General features: G+C 39.8%; 1 protein-coding gene across 6 annotated transcripts in view; it reads right to left on the bottom strand.

Moving 5' to 3' along the window:
• Positions 1-19,204: 19,204 nt before the first annotated feature.
• The window catches only part of MSR1 (macrophage scavenger receptor 1), a 111,600-nt gene continuing 103,106 nt past the window's right edge, over positions 19,205-27,698 (bottom strand). For all 6 annotated transcript variants that reach the window (XM_082715622.1, XM_082715621.1, XM_082715620.1 and 3 more), the window contains one exon: positions 19,205-22,355. In XM_082715622.1, the coding sequence (XP_082571748.1) occupies positions 22,222-22,355 (134 nt within the window). In that variant the 3' untranslated portion in view covers positions 19,205-22,221. The remainder of the gene's footprint in view (positions 22,356-27,698) is intronic.

Below are 27,698 nucleotides of genomic sequence, written 5' to 3'. Positions count from 1 at the left end.
TTGTGAGATCGAACCCCACTCTGGCTCCACGCTCAGCTTCAGATTCTCTCTCCCAAATAAATTAATAAATCTATTAAAAAAAACACTTATTAGTTGCCATAACAAAAAACCCCAAAATACTGGTGGCTTAACACAATAAATTTTACTTCTCAGGGTGCCTGGGTGGCTCAGTCAGCTGCCTTCAGCTCAGGTCATGACCCTGGAATCCTGGGATCAAGTCCTACATTGGGCTCCTTGCTCAGCAGGGAGTCTCCCTTTTCTTGCTCATGTTCTCTCTCTCTCTCCAATAAATTAAATCTTTAAATTTTTTTTTTTTTTTTTTTTTACTTCTTGGGGCTCCTGAGTGGCTCAGTGGGTTAAGCTTCTGCCTTCGGCTCAGGTCATGATCCCAAGGTCCTGGGATTGAGCCCCGCATCAGGCTCTCTGTTCAGCGGGGAGCCTGCTCCCCCCCCCCCCCCTGCTGCCTGCCCCACTGCCTACTTGTGATCGCGCTCTCTCTCTCTGTCAAATAAATAAATAAATCTTTAAAAATTTTTTTTTTTTTTACTTCTCACCCACATAAGGGTCTCTGATATGGTTTTGTTGGTTGGTAGCTCTCCTATCATTCAGTAGTGCTCAAGTTGGTAGAAGTTGTCGTTCCTATAATATGGCTTCTAAGGTTATGGTTAGTGGTATCTTCCAGATTGATAGTGGAAGAGGAAGAGGGAGGCACAGAGGGCGATGGCTGAGGACCAGGCCTGTGAATGGTGTGTATCATTTCTTCTCATGTTTCTTTATAGTGAGAGCTTGGGGGTGTGGCCACAACTTCATTCCCAGGAGGAAGACAGATAGGTTTGATAAAGGCTAATGTTCTCTGCCACAATGGGAAAAGTAAGAGAGATTTAATCTGATACTCACACTTGAGTTCTAAATAACATATCATATAAAAACTAATGGAGAGGTAGGGTTTGTAAGAAAGTAGACTTGAAGATCTAAGTGCGATGGGATATTTGGAGAAGTGCTATCTGCTTAGGAAGTTTCTAACCCCATCCTCTGATGACACCTCTGATAGGGGACAACATAAAGGTACTGGGCAGCTGTGATGGGAAGAGGAGGGCCAACTGGACAAGGAAGAATAGAAATGGGCACTGGGAGGTTTCTGAGAACATTCAGACCCTACTTTGCTAGGTACTCCCCCCTCTACAGAAAGGTGTGAGGAATTCCAAATGATTGCAATGTCCATATAATAGAAACCAGTGCTGCCTGAAACAGGACAGAAGGAATCAGCTTTGACTTCCCAGATACTTTGCTAAGTGCGTTGCTTGCATTAGTACTTTTAGCTTTCACCAAAACCTTATGAGGTAGTTCTAATTAGATCACTGATGCAAAAATGAAAATTAAAATTCAGAATTCAGGTTTATAAGATCACCCAGCAGGAAGCAGTGGAGCGAGGGCTAGTCCCATGGTAGCTTTACTGCAAAGCCCTTTGCTTCATCTTCCGGTGCTACTGAGAATAACAAAGTTATCCGATTTCAATATAACCAATAATGTGGGAATTCACCTCATTTTGAAGAGTAGAATGCTGTTTCTCTTAAGAAAGATTATTTACCTGAAGAAAGAACCTTTAACATGTATATAGGTTGTATTTAGTAAAAATCAAGTTGCAAGTAGTTTATTTCATAGGAAATAGACTTGTGTACAATAATAAAATAAGGAAAGTTTTAGGAAAATCCAATATATTGAAACATCGTCATACAACGAAGAAAAACTTCACATATACTAAAGATTTACCAAGAGAAATTTATCACTCTGGAATAAATAATTTCTATCCTTATTTACATATATATCCTTAAGCCACAATATTAAGTGATGAAACCTATTTGGAGTGATGAGGTCCTTAAAAATGGGTATCTTGACTCTGTTTTACTGGACCTTAGCTTACAAAGAGGGATGGATGGAAATTGGTACATAAATTCATATGAGCTACTTTTGAAAAATTAATCTTTATTAATGTATTTAACCATGTCTACTTCCCAGAGCAGATTCAAAATAACTAACTTTTAAAAATTGTTTGTTGTGGCTAAGATAACACTGCTTTCTTCTTAAATGAAAACAATGGTGGTATACTATATAGTATTTTTCTTTTTTTTTTTAAGCTTTTTCTTCTTTCTTTCTTTCTTCCAAGACAGAGAGAGAAATTCTCTGTCCTTAAAGCCTGGGTGGCTCAGTGGGTTAAAGCCTCTGACTTTGGCTCAGGTCATGATCCCAGAGTCCTGGGATCGAGCCCCGAATCGGGCTCTCTGTTCAGCAGGGAGCCTGCTTCTCCCCCTCTCTCTTGCTTGCCTCTCTGCCTGCTTGTGATCTGTCTGTCAAATAAATAAATAAAATCTTAAAAAAAAAAAAAAAAAGACAGAGAGAGAGAAAGGAAGAGCAAGAGCGAGCATAATCATGAGCACAGGGAAATGGCAGAAGCAGGGGAGCCCGATTCAGGGCTTGATCCTAGGACCCCGGGATCACAACCCCAGCCAAAGGCAGTTCTCCAACCCACTGAGCCACCCAGGTGCCTCCTATACGGTGGTTTTCAACTGCATTTACTCAAAGGCCAAAATTTCAACAGCAACAGCATACACTGCTTCAAATAGGTCACTTTGGCATGAGGATTGTTTTAGACTAAAGGCAATTCAGAAGTAGATATAAGAACTTTGTGCCCTCCCCATATTTGCCTAAAAGCAGGGCATAGATTTGTGCCTCCCCTACCCCCCCGCCACCGGCCCCTACAGAAGACAGAAGTTAATCACCTAAAGACAACTGGAGACCTTGGTCTGCCCACAGATGGCACCAGAGGAATCTACTGACCAACTTGACTAATCCATACCCTCCATTAATTTCCCCATATGTTTAATTTTTTTTTTTTTAGATTTTATTTATTTATCGGGGGCGGGGGGAGAGCGAGCACAGGCAGACAGAATGGCAGGCAGAGGCAGAGGGAGAAGCAGGCTCCCTGCTAAGCAAGGAGCCCGATGTGGGACTCGATCCCAGGACACTGGGATCATGACCAGAGCAGAAGGCAGCTGCTTAACCAACTGAGCCACCCAGGCGTCCCCCCCATATGTTTAGTTTTCAACAGTTTGTCACCCTCAAGAACAGTGAGTCCTTTTGTCTTGCCACTGCCTGCAGATGTACTGCTCCTTTAAAATGCTGGGTAAGTCCAGGGTCTAACCAGCCCTTTGAGGTAGTCATCACGGGGCACTCCTGTGTGTCTGGGCTGTGTGTGCATGAATAAAACTCCTGTTTGTTTTTCTGTTGTTAACTTTTCTTTTGTCTCTCATTTGTAGTGTCCCAGCCAGTGAACCTAAGATTGGTAGAGGAAAAATACTTGTTTTCCTCCCCTTCAATTCAAAGACATAAAATCCAGGACCAGGTCTTCTGAACAAAATTAATTTTGGAGGACTAGCATGCTAATGAACTTTATTACCAGATACATCAGATATAGCACGACTAGATAATTCAGAGAAGGTCACGAGTAAAGCCATTAGTCTAAAGTAGAAGATCCTGGAGAAATGAAACCTTATTTAGTTTGTTACTTCACAGAAAGAAATACAATGCAGGAAAACCAGAAAGATAGGACGGGGAAATTGGAAATGAAATCAAGGGTGAGAAAGAGAAAGAACATAAATGTTTAATTCAGATTAGAAAGCCAGTGGGAGCATCTACAAACTAGGGCTGCCAGATAAAATATAGAAAGCTCAGTTAAACTGGAAGTTTATGGAATCCAGAAATTATGATTTTAATGTATGTCCTAAATATTGCATGGCACATACGTACACTTCAAAAATACATTGGTTGTTTATTTGAAATTCAAATTCAACTAGCCACTCTGTATTACTACTTGTTAAACCCAGCAACTCCAGTAAATCAACAACTATATTTCACTTTATTACTATTAAATGCTTACTTGCCACCTTTATATTTTAGTATGATGTTGCAATTTAACCTTCATTTGTGATAATTTATTTCTGACTTCACTTGGTGTACAGAACTTCCCAGACATTGTTGTCCCAGGATTAACATTTTTGTAAGCGTTTGGTTAAATACTTCAGCTTGGCTGCTTCAAGAAGAGAGTGAATAGTTTTACAATGTGTTATGCACAGATAATGTGTTTTTAATTGTGAATGTATTTATTGAAGGCAAAGGAAGTATTAAATGTGCTCTCATGGGTCAGTAATTGCAAATTGAGGAAGGCTTTTCCTAATCCTCACTTCTCATACTATTTTATTTCTCCTGCTTTTCTCTCCTCTCTTCCTGATTCCTGGATCTATCCCTCTCCGGGCTCCCCTTGGCCTCCTATCCCCAAACAGCTAAGTCAACAACTGGAAACTCTTAAGTAAATTTACTCCACTGTAACCACCCTGTTGACCTTTTTTTGGTGCTTTCTCATTTATGTAAAGTGGCCTGTAGTCAAAGCAATTAAGGTCTCTAAAAATGCAAAACACTTGACTTCAGATACTTGTGCTTTACTGCCTCTCAGTAGAGGGGCCGACTGACTACCTTGTCTGTTGGTTTCAAGTGTGGCAGTGTACACAGAGAAGAGCAGACATGATAAACCACTTCATGGTAGGTTTGCTTTTGAACTGTGCCCAGACCATCTTACAACAGAATAAAGTTGGAGTGAAATAGATCTTTCCTAAAAGTTGTCTCTATTGTTAAAAAGCAAACCAGAGGGGCATCTGGATGGCTGAGTCGGTTGAACGTCTGCCTTCTGCTCAGGCCATGATCCTGGAGTCCCAGTAGAGTCCCTGCTCAGCAGGGAGTCTGCTTCCCTCTCTGCCCCTCACCCTGCTGGTGCTCTCTCTTGCTCTTTCTCAAATATATAAATAAAAATCTTAAAAAAAAAAAAAAGAAGAAGAAGAAAGAAAGGAAGAAAAGAAAAAAGAAAGAAAGAGAGAATTAATGAACGGCAAGGAAAGAAAACCACCCAAAATGGAGTCACTCAGGTTCGGGTCTCATCCCAGTAAAGCAAGGTTTAATGCCTAATCTGTCTTCAGTTTCCAACCACCCCTCCTACCCCCATAGGAATACAACTTTGAAAGGGCCAAACTGTGATTTCCTGGTTAAAGCCAGGAGATAATCCACCCCCTTCTATTTCCCTTAGGAGGGCAACCTCGCCTAAAATGATACTGTTCTTTGCTAATAAATTCTTTTTTTTTTCTTCCAGCTCCCTTTCTGACTTTAAAAACCTCTCCTTTTCTACAGCGCGGTAGAGCTCCCCCTACTGGCCAGATGGGATGCTGCCTGATTTGTGAGTCACTCAAGCCAGTTAGGTCCTCAAATTTACTCAGTTGAATTTTGTTTTTTAAAGCCATTCCCTGTTTCTGCTTCCACAGTTTTCAATCTCTTCTCACCCTCCATCTTTCCCACTCCCCTGCCAGCTTTTTTAAAAAAATTTATTTATTATGTGTATTAGAGAGAGAGACAGAGAACAGATATGTGGTGGGGGGAGGTGGGGGAGGAGTGGAGAGGGAAAAGGAGTGAATCTTAAGCAGGCTCCATACCCAGCACAGAGCCCAATGTGGGGCTCCATCTCACAAACCTGTTCATGACCTGAGCCAAAATCAAGAGTCAGATGCTTAACCAACAGAGCCACCCAGGCACCCCTACCACTGTCATCATATTGACAAGAATTTACTGGATCCTAAAATCCAAAGGATGCTTTTTACCTTTTTTGTTTTAAGATTTTATTTATTTATTTGACAGAGAGAGATCACAAGTAGGCAGAAAGGCAGGCAGAGAGAGAAAGAGAGGAGGAAGCAGGCTCCCTGCTGAGCAGAGAGCCTGATGTGGGGCTCGATCCCAGGACCCTGAGATCATGACCTGAGCAGAAGGCAGTGGCTTAACCCACTGAGACACCCAGGTGCCCCGGATGCTTTTTACTTTTTATATAAATGATATACTATCGTTCGCTCTTTCTGCAATTACCTCCAAATATCATAACCTAACAATACCTTTCCTTTAAAAGTTATGAAAGAATTAAAATTGCAAAAGAGGCTTAAATAATAATGAGACGCAGTCCTAGGAGCCACCACTTATCTTGGGAGTTAAAACATGCCGAATACAGTTAAAACTTTCTGTATATTTCCTGACTGCAATCCCATCTCTCTCATTCCCCCAATCCTGACTTTGGTGTATAGTATCTGTATTTGGCCAACTTTGATCACATTTGTATGTATGCTTAAATAAATCTTCCTTTGGATTTACATTTATTTAAATTATATATATCTGGAGCTAAACTATTTCTCTATGGCAACTTCTACTCTATTGTATTATTTTTAAGTCAATAGTATGTGACATTTATTCGTATTGGTACATACATCTCTAAAAACTTCCTTTTTATAGCATATTCATTGTTTGAATATCCTACTGTTGACTGCCCCCAAAGACCACCCCACAAATTTGTTGATCAAGTAAAATTAAGTTTATTGGACTTATTTCAGTAAAGGAAGGTGCAAGATTGACATCGTTTTAAAAGCGTTTCAGAAAGGAAGAGAAAGAAAAGTGTCTACAGTTTTAGGAACTGGGCTAGATGATTTTAAGGTGGGCCTTGGAAGGCAGAGAAGTTTGAGACTGGACAGGGTTTAGCATTATGTCTTTGGCCTTGGGGGCACAGAGTAAGGGTCTTAAAGAGAATCCTGATGAGTCTGATCATGTTGAAATGATAGAATCCTAAGTTTTAAAAGCAGATTACTTTTGATGATTCACAGTCTTATTTCCAGGAGGAGTATTTCTCGGGGCAGGCTAACTTACTTTGTTTGTTCTCAATATCATTTAACAAGGCTATCGTTAATATAGCTCACTTTTATTTAACTGTAGGGCAGGAAAGTATTGTTTAACTCACCATGATGGGATTCTAAATTCTCACCACAACTTTTTAAAAGTTTTAAGAAGTTTAAAACTTTATCAGTTGATTTTTTCCAACGCTAGTATGAACAACTCTGTGAAGCCATTTTCTACATGATTAAAACCTGTAAAAGTATAGTAGCCAGTTATAAGGAATGTGTGTTTTAAAATTTATTATATAATGAAAATTTGCTCAATAAATTGATCGTTATAATTTAAATTCCCATTGGAAATAGGAGAATTCTCTTTCTCCACCCTTGCAACTGTTAGGCTTTTTAAAATTTCCCCAGAGTGAACGGATGTCTTATTGTGATTTAGTTTGCTTTCTTAGTTACCACTTGGCTTGTTCCCTGTCATATCTTTCATCCACTTTCCTCCTGAGTCATTTGTTCTCCCCCAGACTGATTTTACATGCTCTGTAGTTTCCTGGAAACCAATTACTGTCTCATTATATGCGCTCCAATATTTGACCTGCTTTTTCTTTCTTTTCTTAATATATTTAGATACCTATATTTTTTAATGCAGTAAAATTTATCAATCTTTTCATTATAATCTGTATTTTTTTGGTTCCATTCAAGAAGTATTTACCTACAAGGAAGTTATAAAGATATCCTTCTGCATTATTTTTTCTTCTCTTTTTACAGGCTGGTTTTAATATTTCAATCTTTAATTGACCAGGAATTGATTTTTGTGTTTGGTATAAATCAGGAAGGGATTTCATTTTTGGTTCCCATATATAGATGACTGTTTTCTTAGCATAATAATCAAGAACATCCTTTATAACTTTCTATCATATATCAAACTTCTATAGATGTGCTGCTCTACTTCAGGTCTAAATTCGATCCCACTGTTCTGTTGGTCTATTCCAGAACTGTTACTACCTTTTTTTTCATTAGTGTAGTCCTGTAATATTTTCATATTTGGAGAAGCAAATTTCCCACCCTTTCTTTCTTCTTCAAGGGTGTCTGTTCTTTTGTTTTTCTTTTCCATATAATCCCAGAGTCAGCCTAAGTTCTACAAAAACAGGGACAAAAGCCAACAACACATGGATTTTAAAATCCCGTTGCCATTTTCGTTGGAATTAAGGGATCCCAGATCGGTTTGAGAAGAACGGAGATTTTTTTTTTTTAATAAAATCCAATCTCTATTCATGAAGATGAAATCTCTACCTCCTTTATTGTGGCTGTATGTGGCAGGGACCATGAACATGCACTTCTCACTTTCTTACTGTAATAAACGTAGTGGATTGATGAAGGCCCCAGGTTGCTGTCTCTCTGAATCTACACAACTTTTAGGAAGATGATGTTGCCCTTGCCCCAGACTCACAGAGGCGTCCTAAAACAGGCCATTCTGGCTTAATTCAGGTCTCCTCTGACAGGGAACTTTGGTTCAGAGACTCCCCATTGGTCTGTAAGAAACTTCTTAGCATTGCTTTATTGTCCAAGACTATTCCTACCCAATCTTCCCTCTTTTCACTCTCCCTCCATGGTTCCCAGTCCCATGTCACAGTCTACCCCCTCCGACTTTCTTTCCTCTTTATCCCTTAGACATTCCCCTTATCTGTTCCACAGCAAGTGCATTTTGATGTCTGCCTCGTAGAGCACCCAAACAAAACACACACAAAAACAATGCCTTTCAAAGAGGTTTGTAATTTTCTTCAGAAGTTATCAGATTTTTATGAGATTTTTCATAAATCCTTAAGGTTAAAAAAATCATACTTCTGATTCTTATTGAGATAGAGAGGTTAAACATAGGGACCAGCATGTATCTTTGAGGACTCGCTTCAGTCATGCTATTTTCTATCTAAAAAGTGTGAAAAGTAGCACAAAGAGTGACGGTCACAACCATGCTAGGCCAGAATCTTTGAGGATCTACTGAAGCAGAAGCATACTTCTGGTCTCCCACCACCTGCACTTGGTGCAGATTTAGGTTGTGGGGAAATTTAAGTGAAAATAGCAGGATTCCAGAATCCTTCCGGCAGAGAGGGGCGGAGGAAGAAATGGGGTAGAATCACACGGCAGCTGAGCTCAGGAATGGCGTACAGACCTGGTTGTGTAGAACTGCAATCGAAAATCTACTTTTAGGCCTCGTCTCTTGGCTTTTCAACATATCAGCCTGTGCTTGGGGATGCTATTACAGTGCGAGACATCCCACGGAACCTTCTCTGAGATTCTGGAAATGCCACTTCAGCATACCAAGCTGCCTAGACAAGAAATTCTTGCAGGAAACACAACCTAGGAGAAACTACCTAGCAACTGACCCTGAAGTAGTGAAGACCATTTTCTAAGGGCTCGGTGGAGAAATATTGGAGGAGTTTATTCATAAATCTATAAGGGAAGTCAAGAGGGAGTCATCTCTTTGCTGACAAAATGGCCTTTGGTTTGAATACCAGTCTCACCTTGAAATAGGCTCTTCTGGAACAACCTCCAGGCAGAAGAATAGAAAATCTCTTAGAATGTAATTGCTGCCTTGGTTAGGTTAGGCTGGGACACAGCAGCTGTGCCAACCCCTTGGCTCCCATGGGGAGCTGTGCTCACAATCCTTCCTGCAGAGCTCAGCAGCTCACCATGTCCCAAGTGAATGTTAAAACCCCAATTGCTCACCATACTTGGGGTCATCTAGCTCATCCCACTTGGGTTCTCCCCCAACTTTGCAGGCTCCGAGGTGGCCCAGAGTGATTTGTTTTATTGCCTTGTTAATATCAGTTTGAGTTTTCAGAGGCCTTGTTCCCTTGCTAGGGCCCTCCCTGTTCCATCTTCGGTATAGAAGCCTCAATTCTAGTCCTTAGGACCAAACAGGCTGACATCTGGTCTGCTCTTCCAAGCCCTGAACCAGATTACAGCACACCACCCTCAGTGAAGTGTCCAAGGAGGTAGAAGAATACCATGGTTCTTAAATATTATGACATTAATAGGAGTGATAAGACCAGTGAGTCTAAGGAAGGTTGAATGATTTGGCTCAGACTACCTGAGTTGTCAACTCGTGAAATGCCGAGTCTGGATTTGAAGCCAGGTTTCCTGTACTTTGGATGCTGTGTTCCTGCTGTTGTGCCTTTTCACCTCTCAGGGTATGCACTTCAATTCCCCATTTCTGTGTTCCCCCTGCAGGCTGGGCCAGCCATTGCATCATTTCAGCTATCTAAGGGCGAAGCCTGTGCCTGAACCTTGGACAAAGCTGGCTCAGCAACCAAGCCCACCTTAGGGTCTCATTCTTTTCCAGCTGGAATGGGGGTGTCATCCTTCACCTCATTCTGCAACTCTGCCTTCCTGACAAGTGCTCAGAAATTGCAAATGCTGGGAAATCAACAGTTTTCTCTCTTTTGCATTTCTATTTATTTCCAGTGTCTTCTAGCCATTTCCATTCTGCAAAAGCTATTGATCGAGATGCCACCATTATTATTTGAGAGAACACTCAGCTAGAGCAAAAGTTTTATAACTAAGTTGTTATATTTATTTATAGTCGTCTCCTTTTTAAGTTGTAAATTGTTTTCCATTAGCTTTAATTTGCGCAAATGTGCTATGAGAAGTCACCGAGTGTTCAGAGAGCCCAGTTAATAGGGTCTGGCACCCACACTCAGGAAAGGTTATGGCTCCTCAGCTAAGCAGATGCTGGAGTCATTTAGAGACTTATCTTAAAGTTCAAAAATGAAATTATTACCGCATAGAGACATTAACACAGTGCTTAGATAAAGGGTATGATAGGAAAGCAATGAGTGATACTTTATATGAACAAATACCTTTTTATGGTCTATTAACAATTCTGTGCTTGAACTAGTAGTTACTCACATTATCTTGTAAATGGAGCATTGTTCAGAAGCACTGGGCTGTAATATTATGCATTACATTGCCAGTAGAATAAAGTGATAAAGGAGTTGAACTACTTTCCAATGATAGCTGGAGAGATACTGCAGGATCAAGGAGTTTGGGGTGACGAGAGCTCCGTCCCTTCAGAATGCTAAGATAAAGAGAACAGATGTTCCGCTGGGGTCCAGATAGTAAGTTCCGATACCAGAGATGACGATAGAGGAGGTTGATTCAACAAGGGAACATTCAGGTTGACTGGCCCAGAAGCTCCCGCTGGACTGAAACAGAGATATTGCTGGCAGGAACTACCATACCCCCACCAAGGTCCTGGGAAGCCTTCGGACCAGGATTATGGTCATTTGAAATCATACCTACTTGATGGAGATTGGGTTTCTAACACGAGTTCAGCCTTCTTTCAACAACTACCCAGACTGAGTCATTAAGCAACAGAGCATATCTATTTGCTAAAGCCTCTGCAGATTATGAACAATGAAGTCCTAGATCTAGAACAATGGTGACTCTTCCTGCCCATCTCTAGTTTTAAGAGTTTTATTTTACTCATTTTTGTTTTCCTCACAGAACCTAGATAAATGCTTGCTCATTTTTGTTTTCCTCACAGAACCTAGATAAATGCTTGCTCATTTTGAGCTCTTAATAAATGTTTGGTGGTGTTGTCTCTTCAAAACTAACCCATATGATTAATAGCTCATAACAGATCTTCTCAGAGAATAACTATTGGGTCAATGCTTGTCAGATTTCAAGAAAAGGAAGACTCCTTGGTCAGGGATATAGTGAAAGAAAAATGACATAAAATGATCTGTGATGCACAAATGATTAATAGGCATCAGGCAACAAGTCAGAGCCCGAGAAGAGAGAGCAAGACATAGGTATTTGAGAAGCAAAGGGGCAGTAAGGTCAACCAAGGAGACATTCCCAATGGTAGGAGACTTCAGCAGCAGGGAAGTCTATTATTTGGGTTTGAGTTGTTTGCCATCAGGAATCTTCCCTGTTTCTTTAAAATATCAGGCTCTGTGTTTGTGAGATTTTGGGCATGATGACATTCAAATGGTGTCCATAATGAGTCAAGGAAGAAAAAGAAATGGACTCTTGGAACACAAAGAGGAATCCTAAATTAATGAACTCAGAGAAAGTAGGACAGGGAACCCTGGGTTGAACAGGTAAAGACTTAGTTCTGATTTTTCACTCCAGTAAAATTCCTGGAGAGACTGAGAGGGATGGACCTAGGTCTCCCTCTGCTGGTGGAGAGGGAAACCAATCCATTGTATGTAAATTTAAAGCATTTAATTTTAAAAAGACTTCCCAGTTCCAAAGATACAGATGTCGTGAAAAGAAGGGCCATCTGTACCCCAATGTTTATAGCAGCAATGGCCATGGTCGCCAAACTGTGGAAAGAACCAAGATGCCCTTCAACGGATGAATGGATAAGCAAGATGTGGTCCATATACACTATGGAGTATTATGCCTCCATCAGAAAGGATGAATACCCAACTTTTGTAGCAACATGGACGGGACTGGAAGAGATTATGCTGAGTGAAATAAGTCAAGCAGAGAGAGTCAATTATCATATGGTTTCACTTATTTATGGAGCATAACACATATCATGGAGGACAAGGGGTGTTAGAGAGGAGAAGGGAGTCGGGGTAAATTGGAGGGGGAGGTGAATCATGAGAGACTGTGGACTCTGAGAAACAGTCTGAGGGGTTTGAAGTGGCGGGGGGGTGGGAGGTTGGGGTACCAGGTGGTGGGTATTATAGAGGGCACGGATTGCATGGAGCACTGGGTGTGGTGAAAAAATAATGAATACTGTTTTTCTAAAAATAAATAAATTAAAAAAAAAGACTTCCCAGTTCCAAGAACATTAGAGCAAAGAGAAATTATCTACAAGCAGTATCTTCCCACTTTGTAATTTACTATGGACCTTGGAATGAAAATAATATATATCCAGATCATAAAGAACTTCTGATAACCATAAAAACACATTTGTAATCCTTCAAAATAAGTTCCTTAAATTAGCACCCTATTACATACTTTTCTGTCCTAAAAGTGTATTTTTTTAACACTCTAGAGCAGGGAAGCCAGAATTTCAACACCTATGAATTAAAGTGGATATATAGTATAAAACTCTGTCCATCAGCCTAATCATTAAAGGTTTTAATAAAGTCCCCCTCACTATTTGATGTCGAGAAATCCTTCTTTCTAAGTGATTTCTTACCTAATACCAACCGTTAAAGATTACTCTCAAGTGCTCTCACATTATTTTATGGATTTTAGCCAGAAGTCTGTAAGTACTTTTATTATCCGCATATATACAGGTTAGAGAATTGATGTTCGCGGATTGAAGTTTATGGAGTTGAAATCCCTATCTGGGGGAAACAGCCCCAAACTCACATCTGACCAGGAGACCTGGTACTGGTACTGGTAGTTGAGAGAGGAATCAGCAATCATGGTCTGTGCCAAAAATTCTTTCCCTAAAACTTGCCACACAGAACTGTGCCTATAATAGGCCAAGGTGGGTCTTACTTAAGCCTTTTAAGAAAAATATGGAAATTAAAGCAGTGTCTCTGTTACTAACGAGGCCAGCACCTGGTAATCTTGTAACATGAATTATACAATAAAGCAAGGTAATTATGCCACAGTGATTAATCAGAACCATGAAGAAACTTATATTATCATATATTAAGATTTTTTTTCTATACTGAGAATTATACCAAGCTAAACTCATGCCTTGGGTACGAAATAGAGACCAGTTTTCTCTGCCTCTCTCTCACTTTCTCATCCTGGACAGCAATAATAATAATACTGCTAATTTAAATGTTAGGCTGTGGGACACCTGGGTGGCTCAGCCTGGTAATCGTCTGCCTTCAGCTCAGGTCATGACCCCAGGGTCATGGAAGCCAGCCTGGCAATGGACTCCCTGCTCAGCGGGGAGCCTGCTTCTCCCTCTGCCTGCTGCTCCCCGGCTTGTTGCTGTCTCTCGGTCTATCAAATAGATTCTTAAAAAAAAAAAAAAAAATGTTAGGCTGCGCAGCTTCCACAGATTTTCGTATCAGATTCTAATTTTATCGTCACAGTGACACCAAAGTCGGAATCAAGGTGTAAATGCATTGTTTTGAAGAAAAAAAAAATCTTGAGCATAGAAAGTGCCCTGCGCTTAATTTCATGCTAATTAATCAACAAGGGCATTGAGAGGTTCCAATCCAGATTTAGTGACCTGCTTTAAATCTCTGGAGCAATAGAGAGGATTATCATTTTCAGCTTAAATAACCCCCTAGCCGAGCTAATGGATGCCCGTTATGTACCACCAGGCCCTCAAGTCTGCAGATAACCAGCTTTTCTTCTAGCCACGATCATCATTAGATACCCCCTTCCCTTTCCACGACTCTGCCGTGGTTCCCAGATGCCTCTTCAATGCAATTAAAATCTTCTGAGTTGGGGTTTTTGTTCTTGGAGCAATTGGTTTGTTTGTTTCAGCTCTTCCTGTTTCCTTCAGGTTGGTCAAACTGTATCCTTCTGTGGCCCTGCTGATAACATCTCCTCTGTGGCAAACCACATTTTTCTCGGTCAGATCATAACCTCTTCCTTAAGCAGGGCTCAAGTTTCTTCCCTTCTGCTCTCTGGTTTGTTACTTCTCTGTAACTTTCCACAGCCCGCCCCTGGGGTGAGGTGTGCTTGTGGGATGCTGGCGGACCCACAGTGAGTGAGTGGTTTGGATTAAGACCTTGGCAGGCGATCTGGAGGACTGGCCGGTTTCAGTCTAACAGCTTTAAATTAAACCCCAAGCCTTTTCTGGAGTGAGAGGGGGAAAGTAAAGAAATGGGAGATGGGAAAGAACTATGTAAAGAGAAAAAAGGGATTACTCAGGAAAGGGCTTACATCTTTGAAAGGCAGAGGAAGCAGATTCATCTGGGAGTCTTTTGGCCAATGCTTCTTGATCTGAGATTTCTGCCAGGGCTCAGCTTAGGATCAGTCTCTGAAAATTCCTCTTTTTCTCCCCTTTCTTTTTCTTAGCCTATGGATGTCAAGAGCTGAGGGTCCCCACCAGGCAAGCCATGTATCCCCAGGAGGCCTCGGAAATGTCCCCTTGTTGTTTTATATGTTTTTCCCTTTATAAAATAATTCCTTCACTAAATTAGACTAAGCCGATTCACACAGCAATTCTTCCCTCCTAAATGTCTGAGTAAATGAAAAGTTCTAGATACATAATGAACTCTCTATTTACAGAGTATTCTCATAGCTCTAATGCTAATGAAGCCCTCATGGGTACGGGTCTAAGAGGTGCATCAAAATGTAAAGAAAACAGCCTTCAAAACAAAACCAACTTCAAGGTAACTCAATTTCTTTACCTTTTTTTTTTTTTTTTTTTTTTAAACACTACCGAACACGGGGAGGCTGAGGACTGCCTGAAAATGAGTCACTTCTGACCTGTCAGTAATTCTCGTTCACACCCGGTCCTTGCAAGCACATCCTGAGTTAGCAAAACCACAAGGAATCGTCCCCACTTCCTGTGCTCGCCTGTGAGGACTAGAGGCTCCGTGACTTCCCTAAAGAATGTGCTGGCAGCACAAGGCAGAGCCGGGACAGAAAAAGGGGTCATCACCCTCCTGCCTACTACATTGACCACATCCTAGGGCTTCCTAATAAATATCAGCTTTTTTTCCCTGAAGACACCGCTCTCCTTATGCATGTAGAGGGCATCTGGCAAACAATAACGGATTATTTAAGTTCATTGCTCTACAAGAAAAGCGTAAGGAGGGGCGCCTGGGTGGCTCAGTGGGTTAAGCCGCTGCCTTCGGCTCAGGTCATGATCTCAGGGTCCTGGGATCGAGTCCCGCATCGGGCTCTCTGCTCAGCAGGGAGCCTGCTTCCCTCTCTCTCTCTCTCTCTGCCTGCCTCTCCATCTACTTGTGATTTCTCTATGTCAAATAAATAAATAAAATCTTTAAAAAAAAAAAAAAGAAAAGAAAAGCGTAAGGCACAGAGAGTGTTACGTCTTTGTGCTTTATCTTAATGTGACACAGTTTTTCTCAGTATCAAAGAAAATAATATTGTAATTCTATTTTAAAACAAAAACAACAATAAGAAATGCTTTTCTGGTGTCTCTAGGAGAGCATACATCAAGTTTATGGGTGGATATCTTCCCCCAAATATAATTTGAGTACACAGGCACTGGTAGGAAATTTTTATGATAAATTTGTTCCCTTAAAGTTCTTGATTCCCTCACTACGGCGATGTGGAATGAAGCTGTTTTGAATAGGAATTCAATTTAGAATTTGAATGCTAAGATAAAAATAATGATCTACTACTGCAGTTCCACACCCGTTTTCCCCCCTAAATCATTTGTTACCTCATTTCTTTAGCGTAAGATGTTTAAAAATATCACAAACTGACCTACCTCCTCGTTGAAAAGTTTCAGCATAGAATGAAGAGATGATTAACAAATTTGTTGCTGCTCAGATCTCTCCTTTTCTCCTCCCTGACCTTCCTCCTTTCCCTCTTTTCTTGTTTTGAACCTTCTCAGGTTATCCTTTTAATCCCCAATCACTCCGGCAGCTGACGAGGATAGAGGACATATTAAGTCTCCAAAAGATAGCAGGGGCTTACTCAGAATAGTATCTGTTTTCAATTTATTCTGCCCTAGAACCCTTAGAATGGGACAATGCTACACGATTTGAGAAAAGAAAATAAATGAACAATTTATGTCAGTAATTCTATCAGCCTGTTTAGGGTAATGTCACAAGCATGAAGCATCAGAGATATTAAAAAAAAAAAAAAAAACTGCAAAGTTTTACAGGTTTGAGTGAACTTGTTTGGCCCCAGGGAGGTTCTTAATGGGCAATTAGCAAATGTATTTCAGTCTTGTTTTTCTCCCTCACCTAAAATTCCTCCAGGCGTGGAAATCTAAGGTTTTGTATTCAAGGAACCCCAAAGAGCTTTGAGGGTCACATTCAATTTCAGAGTTATTAAAGTAATATAGTAAATCCCCTTTTTAAAATTCTTGGTGCAGTTCACATTTTTGTAGAAAAATCTACAGCACAGAAGTTGGATACTTTATGTAACTGTTAAAACCTGCGTTCGTGTGTTTGTCTCAAAGATGGTTGCCTTTAGAAAGCACTGTTCAGCAGCCAAAGTAATTAAAAATAATTCCAGTTTTCACTCGTATGCTTGGCAAAACAGAAGAGGCTCTAAATAGCAAGCCCATGACTACGATTATTAAATATCCCTATTCTTCTGTCCATGTTTCTGCCCAAAGCCACTGGCTCAAAATCTAGAGCTACAGTTCCTCGTCTTCCTATAAGGGGTTTGATCTGACACAACAGTGGATGGGGGCTGCTGGTTGAATAGTCTGTGTCCTGTGCTGTGTGCTCTGAAGTCAGCAGGGTCAGCCCGTGAGAAGGATAGTTGGACGCAAACAGAGATCAAGGGCAAACTGAAACCCACGCGGATGAGCTGGAAACCTGCCTTTCTCCCTGCCTTCGACTTGATGGTGCAGGTGGCCTGCCGGAGAAGGTGACGAGTTCCTCAAGAAGCTAACCACGTACTGGCTCAGGACTGAGAGAAACCCAGGCAGGCTCTAGAGGGAACTCTAGGAGCTCCAGGTTCTGCTGTCCTGCAAAGCTGGTGAACCAGCAGAGCAGTGATGCGCAGTGTAGACATGTATCAGACCCTGTTGCCCCCGAAGTGACTTTCTGAATGTGAACCGTAGCTGCAGCTAAACTCCCATGCAAAATGTCTGTGTGGCCCATGATGAGCCAGAACAATGTAGGAAAGAGAATTCTGGAAAATGTAGTCCCGTATAGATGCTTTTCCTCTTCTTCCTCCTCTCTCTCTCTCTCTCTCTCTCTCTCTCTCTGTGTGTGTGTCTGTGTGTGTGTCTGTACACACAAACACATATTTATTTATTTATTTCTGGAACTATACAATGCGTGGTTTCGTCCAGTGGACAACGACCCACAGGTACCTTAGGTTTTTTTTACTTTTCCTCATTTTTTTTTCTTTCTGATTCTCAGATTCAAGAGGTTCAATTGTCCTATCTTTAAATTAGCCAGTTCTTTCCTTCTGCTTGTTCATAACTGCTGCTAAACTCTTCTAGTGATTTTTTCACATTGCTAATTGTACGTTTTAGATCCAAAATTTGTTTGACTTTTTTCTTGTTTTCTAATTTCTATCTTTTCATTGATATTCTCATTTTAATGCATTATTCCTGATTGCCTTTAGTTCTCTGTGTTTTTTAAAAAATCATATTTTAGCAGTTGTTTTACTTTGTTGCGTATGTCCAACCCTGGACTTCCTCAGGGATCATTTTCTGTCAATCTGTTTTGTCCTTTTTGGGGGGGGGTAACTTTCCTATTTCTTTGCATGACTTGGGATTTTTTGGTCGTTATTGAAAACTGAACCTTGGACTATCATGTGGTAACCCCGAAAGGCAAATTCTCCCCGTTCCCTATGGTTTGTTCTGTTTTTCTTCCTTGAAGGCTGTAGTAGTCTACTTGCTTAGTTACTTCCCGAAACTGATTTTTGCAAAGATGGTGTTCCTTGTTGTGGGAGGTCACTGCAGTCTCTGTTGCTTGGCTTCTGTTCCACTAGTGTCTTTGAACACCAGGAACTAGAAACCAAAAACAAGCCTCCCTTCCCCCCAAGGAACCCATAACCAAACAAAAAACACTAACAACAGCAACAACAAAAGCCACCTGTCCCAGTCTTTGCAGTCGCGTGTGTATCTTACCCTGGGCACGTGTGGTTTTATGCAGTCCTCTGTACATGTGGCTTTTTAAAAAATGTCCTTAGAAGCTCTGCCCTCTCTTGCTCGCATGTATTGTGCGATCTATCATATGTCTCAATTGTAACCTTTGGCCCCTGGCATATAAGGGTTGTTACTGAAGTCTGTAGAGTTTTTGAGCAAGGCACGCTGCTTTTCCAGCTTGAGTTCCAAGTTGGGCACAACAGGGTTGAATGTAAGTTTGCACCCGTTCTTCAGGGAGCCCTCACGGGAGTTCACCCTGACACACACAAGCCTTTGCGAAGAAGGCTTGCCCTGCGTCCTCTGGAATCGTGGGCCAGGGTTCCAAATGAGGAACCTCTGCGGTGGCTGTCTCATGACCAAATTGGGAGTGGTTAGGACAAGGGTGAGTAAAAATGCCACAGAACTTCCCTATTGGCTGGAAGTTGCCTTTCTCTTGACTCAGCATTTGCTTAGTTGCTGTAAAATTTTGATGGTTTTCCAGAGGACTGAGGAGGTTGGTTCTGATGGCTTGTACTTGTTTCTCAATGTTTCTGTGGGGGATGAGCACGTGGAGCTGCCCGTTCCACCATTTTGCTGATGTCATACTTCCAAATTTTCCTTTTTGTTTAGGTAAATATTCTAAATAATAACCCACACCTGAAACAAGTTTTTTGTTAACAGATAATACAAGTGTAAAAATAAGTTTACATGTTACAATAAAATTAAAAAACTAGAGTACTCTGTAGTAAACAAGAGCTGATAAATATCAGAAAGGAATAGTGTTCCATTTTGTGAGGTGACAAGAATATTGATGCGATTAAAGAAAACCCTGTGAAAATCTGTCACCTAACATTCACTAAGGAAAAAGCAGAGTTAAAAAAAGTCAGGCTACATTGCAGTTATATGCTTGATAAAAAGCTGTATCTAGTGCCAAACACATATTCCTAAAATCCCTGCATTCCATTTGAATGTATTAAAATTATCTCAAAAGAGGCATCTCCTAATGGTACTCTCTGTGGAAACAGTTAACTGTCACCTGACGGTCATTCACTTGGTCCCATTCTCTGCCAGAATCTTGATTTCATTTAATGAACATGGTCCCTTGACCTTTCATGAACCTTGAGCTTTTCCAACACTGGAGAATGAATAATTGTTATTGTTCTAATCCGGTGACAGTAAGTTTGTATCTCTTGCCAATGACTGGTTTAAGCATGAGCATCCTAGCAATCCTGATCATGTATACATTACCAAGGCCACAAATATTCCATTTCCCTCTTAATCACAAGCATTACTATATGATTTGTAAGAGGTATATGCCCCAAGTGCACATTTTGAGCACAGACTACCATGGTTCATAATTTATGGAAAAATTTAAAGTTTTTACTTGAAATTATTTGTTCAGCTAACTGAGGGGAAGTATGTTTGGTTCTTAAATATCAACTGATATTCTTATTTTCTACTTCCCTATTCTTTTAAAAAATTATTTTAATGCACACTGCATTTATGTTGATGCATGGCTCGATAAGTGGAATGCAATGATTCTGGTGGTCAGGTGGTCTTTCCTTTTTTGCTTCCCTCTTTCCTTCTTTATCTCCTTTTCCTCCTTCCCTCCCTCTGTCCCACCCCCCCCTTCCACTCTCTCTTCTATCAGTCCTTCTCCAAATCACCACTTCCTGAAAGAGGTAATGCAATTCACCATTCCAAAGGAAAGGTCCCAAATATAGTGGCAAAGTTGGGCTCTTTTCTAGACCAGATTGAGTTGAGTAACCCAATGACAAAAAGGGCTTTCTTGGTTTTAAGGACACAAATGTCTATATATAGGTGGAAAATCAGTATCCATATACCCTACATCAATATAGCATGTGGCACCCATAAGCACTGATTCCAGACATCTTATGTAGGCTGCTATGTGAAGGATTCTTTTTATTTATTTATTTTTAAGATTTTATTTATTTGGCAGAGAGAGAGAGAGAGATTGAGAGAGAGAGAGTGCAAACACAAGCAGGGGGATAGCAGGCAAAGGGAGAAGCAGGCTCCTTACTGAGCAAGGAGCCCAATGCAGGACTCCATCCCACGACCCTGCGATCATGACCTGAGCTGAAAGCAGATGCTTAACCGACTGAGCCACCCAGGGGTCCCTGCAAAGGATTCCTTTTAATACTTTCTTGTTTGCCGTCTGAAGGAAACATCCAGACAATGCAGTTGAGCCCAAGGACTTAATAACCCGCGGAATGTAGGTCCAGGGTTTAGAGACAGTCTGTCTAGGTTGAGAGCCCATTTTCTCTTAGCCACAAAATTACATTGGAGAAAATAACTCATGTTTAACAAGTAGAAGAATGTAACATGATAAAAGGGCATTTTCAGCAGGCCATTTCCAGTATTTCCAGTTCCATGAGAATTTTTGCCTTTGCAAGCGAGAAGCAGGGAATCTTCTCTAGCTACTATTTGTGAAGTGAGACTTCAGGAGTGGAAAGAATGCATCAGCGCATGGTTTTGCTTATCACCGTTCAAGAGAGAAGAGTGGAGCCATTCCAGACTAGTACTACTTCCTCATCACACGTCCCTTGGGGTGGCACTTAGGAAACTTGAAAAGTATATTCTTCTCTGGGCTAGATTATACTCGATTGGGCTTCAAGAGCAATCCCTGGTCTTTCTTCCTATATACCTAGACAGCTGGGGACAGGCACTGGGTTCCAGGTGACCTTCCACATTCTAAGACGTACCCTGGTGATGGGCTGACCGTTGGTAAGGTACTGTTTTGGCATGCGTAGGGTCACTGATCCTTGAGAGCTACAGATAGCTCTCTCTGTTTCTCTTTCTCTCTCTCTCTCTTTCTGGTTGCAATTGTTAATGGACTCCATGAAAGGCTTCAAAGAAGGGTAGTTGAAACTAGGTTCTGTGCTCAAGACATTTGCATGCTGTTATTTAAAGTGGAGCCACTTAGATTGGAAAGTGTATTTATATTTTAAACACAGCATTCTGGAATGATAACAACTATTCAACTTCATTTAAAATGCACATCAAATTGAGCTCCGTGTTGAAATGACATTTTTGATCCACCAATTATCAAGACACATATAGTGATGGGGAGCCTGTGCCTTTTCTCAGAAGCCCTTTTTCTAACACATCGGTCAGTAAAAACAAACAAAAAATGTCAATACATGATCATGTAAAGTAATCATGTTGATTTTCTTAATCATCATGTTATTATTGACCATGTGAAATCTGCTAAGTTTTTCATCATGCCCAGAATATATCATGAACAATGCAACCTAACAGCCAAGTTTACTGCACATGCAGAAATCATAATGGCCAGATAAAAACGTTTCCTCAAAAAATGTGTAAGGTTAGAGATTTCACAAACTTGGCACAAAAGAACTCTTCCAATCTTCTCATTAAGAAACTGATTAAATTAAAGTCAATTAAATAGATTACAAAGAAGACAAAAATGACAAAAATTGTCATCCTGTGAAGAGATCAGTTAAAGTCAATGGCTGGAAGGTGTTTCCATTATCATTGGCATTTGTAATTGAGAAGCCTTAAACTTTGGTATATTCCATTCAATATATGTCATTATATTAGAAATTCCATTTAGAAACCTAAAGAAATTGAAATGATTCAAATGTAGATCTATAGCAAGCATGAAGGTGTCCAATATGTTTATCCAGTGATTTTAAAATATTCCTTTTCTTTAGACAAAATTTCTAATCTCTTAAATATTCACTGAACTGATATTAATGGAGCAAAATAATAAAAGTACTTTTGCCACAGTGATTTCACGAAGGTGAAAGAAAGTACGATACATTATAAAGTGCAGGTGACTCCAGCATCTTCAGAGTGTGAACAGCCTCTCACCCCCCACTGGCTAATTTTACAGTCTTCGATAGATGATTCTCTCCCAAAACAAAATACTTCATTCAGCCAAATTGGACCAGTACCTGCAAAAGTCAGATACAAATGCGTTAGTAAGTATGGTTTTTGGGTTTCTATCTAAGTAGCAAAAAAAAAAAAAAAACATTATTTTACACACGAATTTAACAACAAAGGGTCAAATATCATCTATATACAAGTTCTGTGCTTTTTCTTAGGATTCAAAAATTAATCTCCTGCCCCTGAAAACTTATATGTTCTGTCAGTGAGTAAACTACTTAAGTACAAAGTAGTAAGAGCTGTAACAAAGGTACATACACAGCTCAGTGAAATCATAAATAAAACACTGAATGGTTTGAACAGACTAGTTTTATTGTTAGAAATAAGAAAGGAAATAAGCTTTACAGATCATAGGCATATGCCGTGACCTGATGGTCTGAGGGCATCTGTATGAGGCATTCTCTAAAATGTAACCATATACTAGAGTTCTTTTCTTGGTTTCCAGGGTTTTGCCATTTACATGCGTGGTTTACCAAATATATTATCTATTTTTATTTAAACTAAGACTAATAAAATGAGCAAAGGACTTACAAATTATCCTGAAAGAAGACCATAGATTATTAATTGCAGGCAAAGGTAGACAAAAACAAAATGGCAGAGCTAATACTCTCTTTATCTTGAACGTTAGACACGTTAGAAGGGAAAATGGCTGTCAGCAGCAGGCTACCAGGGAGATACCGAGCTAACTAAATATGCAAACTTAACTGCCACTCTGAAGATAAGGACATTATTTTATCAATGAATACAAAAACAAGGGCATTTTGAAAGGCATCCAAGCATGCCCAAAAAAGTTCACTTTAATAAATAATGTTTGGAAATATTTTTCTGGTATTCTCTAATGATTTTCTGCATGTATCATATATAATAGTTCCCCTTTCTTTTACACTTAAGACAGTTAGAAATGGAACCTTTGAAAAACCTCTAAATGAAAGGTTGTATTGGGTTTTGTTAAATATATATCATGCAAACTTCCTGATGAGTTTTCGAGAATATTTCATGCCATCAAGAAACATGATTTAGCAGCTAAACTTCAAGAAACTCCTTAGCAAGACTGGTGGATGGTAAATAAATATCTTAATCCTGTCAGCATAATCAATAATACATTTCTTCAATCTGGATCAATATGATGTTGAAAGGTTCTCTTTCGGTCACAGAGCTGTAGGAAACCTATTTAGAAATAACTTCAGCTCAGAAACATACCTTGTGTAGCTATGACACAATGCTAGATGAAGACTTTTTTTCCAAAGAGGCATGTATAACGGCACATAAAATGACATTACTCTTGCTGAATTTTCAAGTATTCTGTGGATTCAGTAAGCAAGAATTTATGTACATGGCTGACAGTTGCATAATTATACAGTAGTATGTGCAGATATGAAAAAATTACAAATATTTTTATAACCACCGTGTGGATAACATTTGGCCTAATCTTAAAAAAATGGACAGAGCTTTTCCATGTATAAAAAAGAAGTTATTTCATATAGTGGGGGCAGCCTGAAAAGTCTTGATATATTACAAGAGTCAATGGTATCCTGGCATCTAAAACACAAAGTATATTCATGAGGGACAAGGACTCATAGGGAAGGCTGGATAGAAAGCCAGGGCCATGTTTTACAATATTCAGAATTTTATAATAAGTCACCAAAAGAAATGATGTCATCAGAGCTATATTTTAGAAATGTATGTCTGAGAGAAATGTGGAAGTTGGATTAAAGAAGAAAAATCTGTAAACTAGAAGGACATTTAACAGGATGCCTGTGGAGAGATTTCTTCTGAAGTCTCAAGTTTTTATTTACTCAGAATTAGATAGGAAATTTGTATTTCCACCTCTAAAATAAATTGTGCATTCACTTAATCTTTAGTAATTTGTTCATTTACTAGAAAGATCCAAACATGGGACAAAAATTATATTGAGGTTTATGCTACCAAAGTAATTAGGAACTTTGTATTGTTCATTTTATATAATAGTAATTAAATCACTGGTGTCCAAACAATGTTTCTATTAGAAAAGAAAGGTTTTCCCGGGCTTATTAATTACAAACGTAGTAACCTGGAGAGTGCAAGTATTTTTTGAAATGTTTATAATGGAGTGAGTCCTTTCTGGCTTGAAATTTTAAGGCAGATAAAAAGGAAAAGATCTGAAAAATATAATCTCAAAATCAGAAACCTTACCAGGAATGCTGCTTTTGTTCCCAAGTTGCTTTTAGTAGGTATAACCCAGTCTCTTTTGTGTTTGTGTGTCTGTATGTGTTGAATATATTTGTGCGTGTGCTTCTTTTTACATATATAAAATTTTTGGGAGTCCCAAACAGTGACTCAAATTATAGCCAAATAATAATAATAATTGCACAAATGGTGACGCTCCTCCCACGTGAATGTAGAAGAGAGCACAAACAGTGGGACATCTATAAACTGTACTTATTAGATGTACAAACATTTATAAATTGTATAAATAAACATAAGTAAAACTTTTGGTCAAAGAGGGGCTCGGTCATAACGGGGGACAAGAATAGTCAGGCTCTCTGGCAGGACACAGTGATGTTTTCACTCATTTTGTAGATCAAGTCATGGGATTTAGATCTCAGCAGCACAGAAGTCTTACAACTCAGGAACAGAGAATTAAGAATGAAAATCCTCCCAGGGGCCGTAGCACCAGCGGGGGCATCCCCATAGGGGCAGCAGAAGATAGATATTATTTAGTCGATCATTGTGCTGACGGGTGAACACAAATTTTTAGAAACAGCAGTAAAGGAATTTCTGAATGTCAGAATACCAAAGCTGTCGTCATAATAATGAGCATTTAAGCCCACTCTTTGAAGAATTAATGATGAGGCTGAAAACATTCAAAGTAACTTTTGATATGTTCTCTCATTGAATCATCAAATCATCGAATCCTCAAATGACCTTCAAAACTTAAGGGCTTTCGGGGCGCCTGGGTGGCTCAGTGGGTTAAAGCCTCTGCCTTCGGCTCAGGTCATGATCTCAGGGTCCTGGGATCGAGCCCCACATCGGGTTCTCTACTCAGTGGGGAGCCTGCTTCCTCCTCTCTCTCAATCTCTGCCTGCCTCTCTGCCTACTTGTGATCTCTCTTTGTCAAATGAATAAATAAAATCTTAAAAAAAAACACAAACAAACTTAAGGGCTTTCAATGTGCCATTTTACTGTTGAGGAAAGGGAATCTCAGGGAGGATAAGTAATCGGTGGAGGGTCATGCAGCTCATATGGGATGGAGCCACCAGCCCCACCCCACGACTGCCCTGAGCCAGTGCCTTTCATCAAGGATTCACGCAATCCCCCTCCTTCTTAGATTCAATCATTCACCCAATCTGTTTTGGACAATCAAAATCAAAATCCATTCATCCTTGAACTATGAAAGCTTCTATTGGAGGTAGAGACAGCAACTGAGGTCACAGAGGCACTTAGCAGCAGAATTGCTACTTGGATCTAGAACCCCAGTGCCTTTTCCACCAAGAAACACATGGATAAGATCAATACGCTGTGCAATTCTCCAAGTCTGGTCTTCAGCTGTGTGCAAAAGATTCCCAGGGAACACCCTAGGCCTTTTCACATATGATCTTTAAAATTTACATCTTCTGGGGCGCCTGGGTGGCTCAGTGGGTTAAGCTGCTGCCTTCAGCTCAGGTCATGATCTCAGGGTCCTTGGATCGAGTCCCGCATCGGGCTCTCTGCTCAGCAGGGAGCCTGCTTCCTCCTCTCTCTCTCTCTATCTGCCTCTCTGCCTACTTGTGATCTCTCTCTGTTAAATAAATAAATAAAATCTTTAAAAAAAATTAAAAAAAAATAAAATTTACATCTTCTAACGACCCTGCGAAATAATGGCAATTATCTCCACATCACAGGTAAATAGTTAAACTGAGACTTGGGAAAAAAAATGTGTGCTTTTCTCCAAATAACAGAGAATACAACCAAGAAACAGAACATGACGACATTTTAAAACTTGGTGCTATTCACTGACTACACAGAAGCCCGAACAGAGTTATAAAAATAATTTTCCAAGATTTGTTTTTATTTTTACATTAATACATTCAGGACTATTGAGCCTAAGGGAAAAATTTATTTAACATGCATTTTCCATCTCATTCCAAATTGTTTTCTGCATTAAAAATTAATTCAAAGGTAGCCTAGTATTCATAAAATTTTACCTTCATGTAAACCTCAAAGATTAAAAAACAAGTTTGTTTTTATTTCTTTACATAATAACGATCTCTCAAGGATGTTAGGTATTGCTGCTTTCATTGTTATTTGCCTCTGAACTATCTTTCCAGTTTGTGGGAAACTATGCAAAATTGACGTGTACAGTTTAGATTTTTTTTTAAATTTTCTAATCCTATTTATGTATCATCCATGTGTTTATGTACCTGACCATGTACACATCTACAATTCTCTTTACAATATGGGGGCTGGAGGGAGGGCACATTGACTGATTTTGTATTTCCAAAAGCCCACAGCTATCAATGTGTTGTCCACGACTCCTGGAATTTCACGAGGCTGGTTTGTGATGTCTGAGAATATGCTTGACCTGTGATACCATTTCCTCTTAATCTCTTTAAACAAACAAACAAACAAACAAACAAAAGATACTGGTATCTATTTCAAGGATTTGAGATTTTTAAATCTGATCTTGAATAACACCACTTTTCTGGAGGAAAAAAAAGTCATCATATTTTATACATTAGCCAGAAGGATGGTGCAGTGATGAGATTTGAGATTAGCTGCTGAGTAGATAACATGAAGAGGCAGAAACCACTGTTGGTTAGAAGTCTGAATGAATTTTAATTAAATCTAGTCATGGCTTGGTGATTTGAATCTGTGTTACTTTTAAGATTTCTAGTTGGGAAGTGCTTTGTCATCAGCTTCCTCTTTGAGAGAAAAAAAGCTTTTGTTTTTTTGTGAGTTTTTAAAACCAAAGGTAGGAACAATGGGAATCAGAATCGAGAATAGGTAAACTATAGTTCTCTGTTCTAGTGTAGCAGTTCTGAGGAAGACATTGATTTTCCCTGTTTTAGCAATGAGGCAGAAGGAGGAGATGGGGTTGAAACAGCTATGAGATTTCATTTTTCTTTAAAATTCTATAATTCTAAGATTTTAAAGAAGCAAGCTCTGTAGAAATCAAATTCTTAAGGATAAAGAACTTAGAAGGACATTCTGTTGAAAGGAAAGACATAGGTGAAGGTGAGCATCTTGACCCCTCCCCCACAACCACCATGATAGTTATATAAATTTGGACAGGTCTTGGGACAGCTGTCTCAAGTTTACTTACAGAAATTTCTCTGTGTAAATTGGGGCTATCATGTCTAGTTTCCCAGGCACTGTGAGCACGAAATGAGATC

This window comes from Mustela nivalis, assembly GCF_964662115.1.
Source record: "Mustela nivalis genome assembly, chromosome: 20".
Taxonomy (NCBI): domain Eukaryota; kingdom Metazoa; phylum Chordata; class Mammalia; order Carnivora; family Mustelidae; genus Mustela; species Mustela nivalis.
Note: the sequence above shows the minus strand (reverse complement) of the source record. Positions and strands in the feature narration are given on the sequence as shown.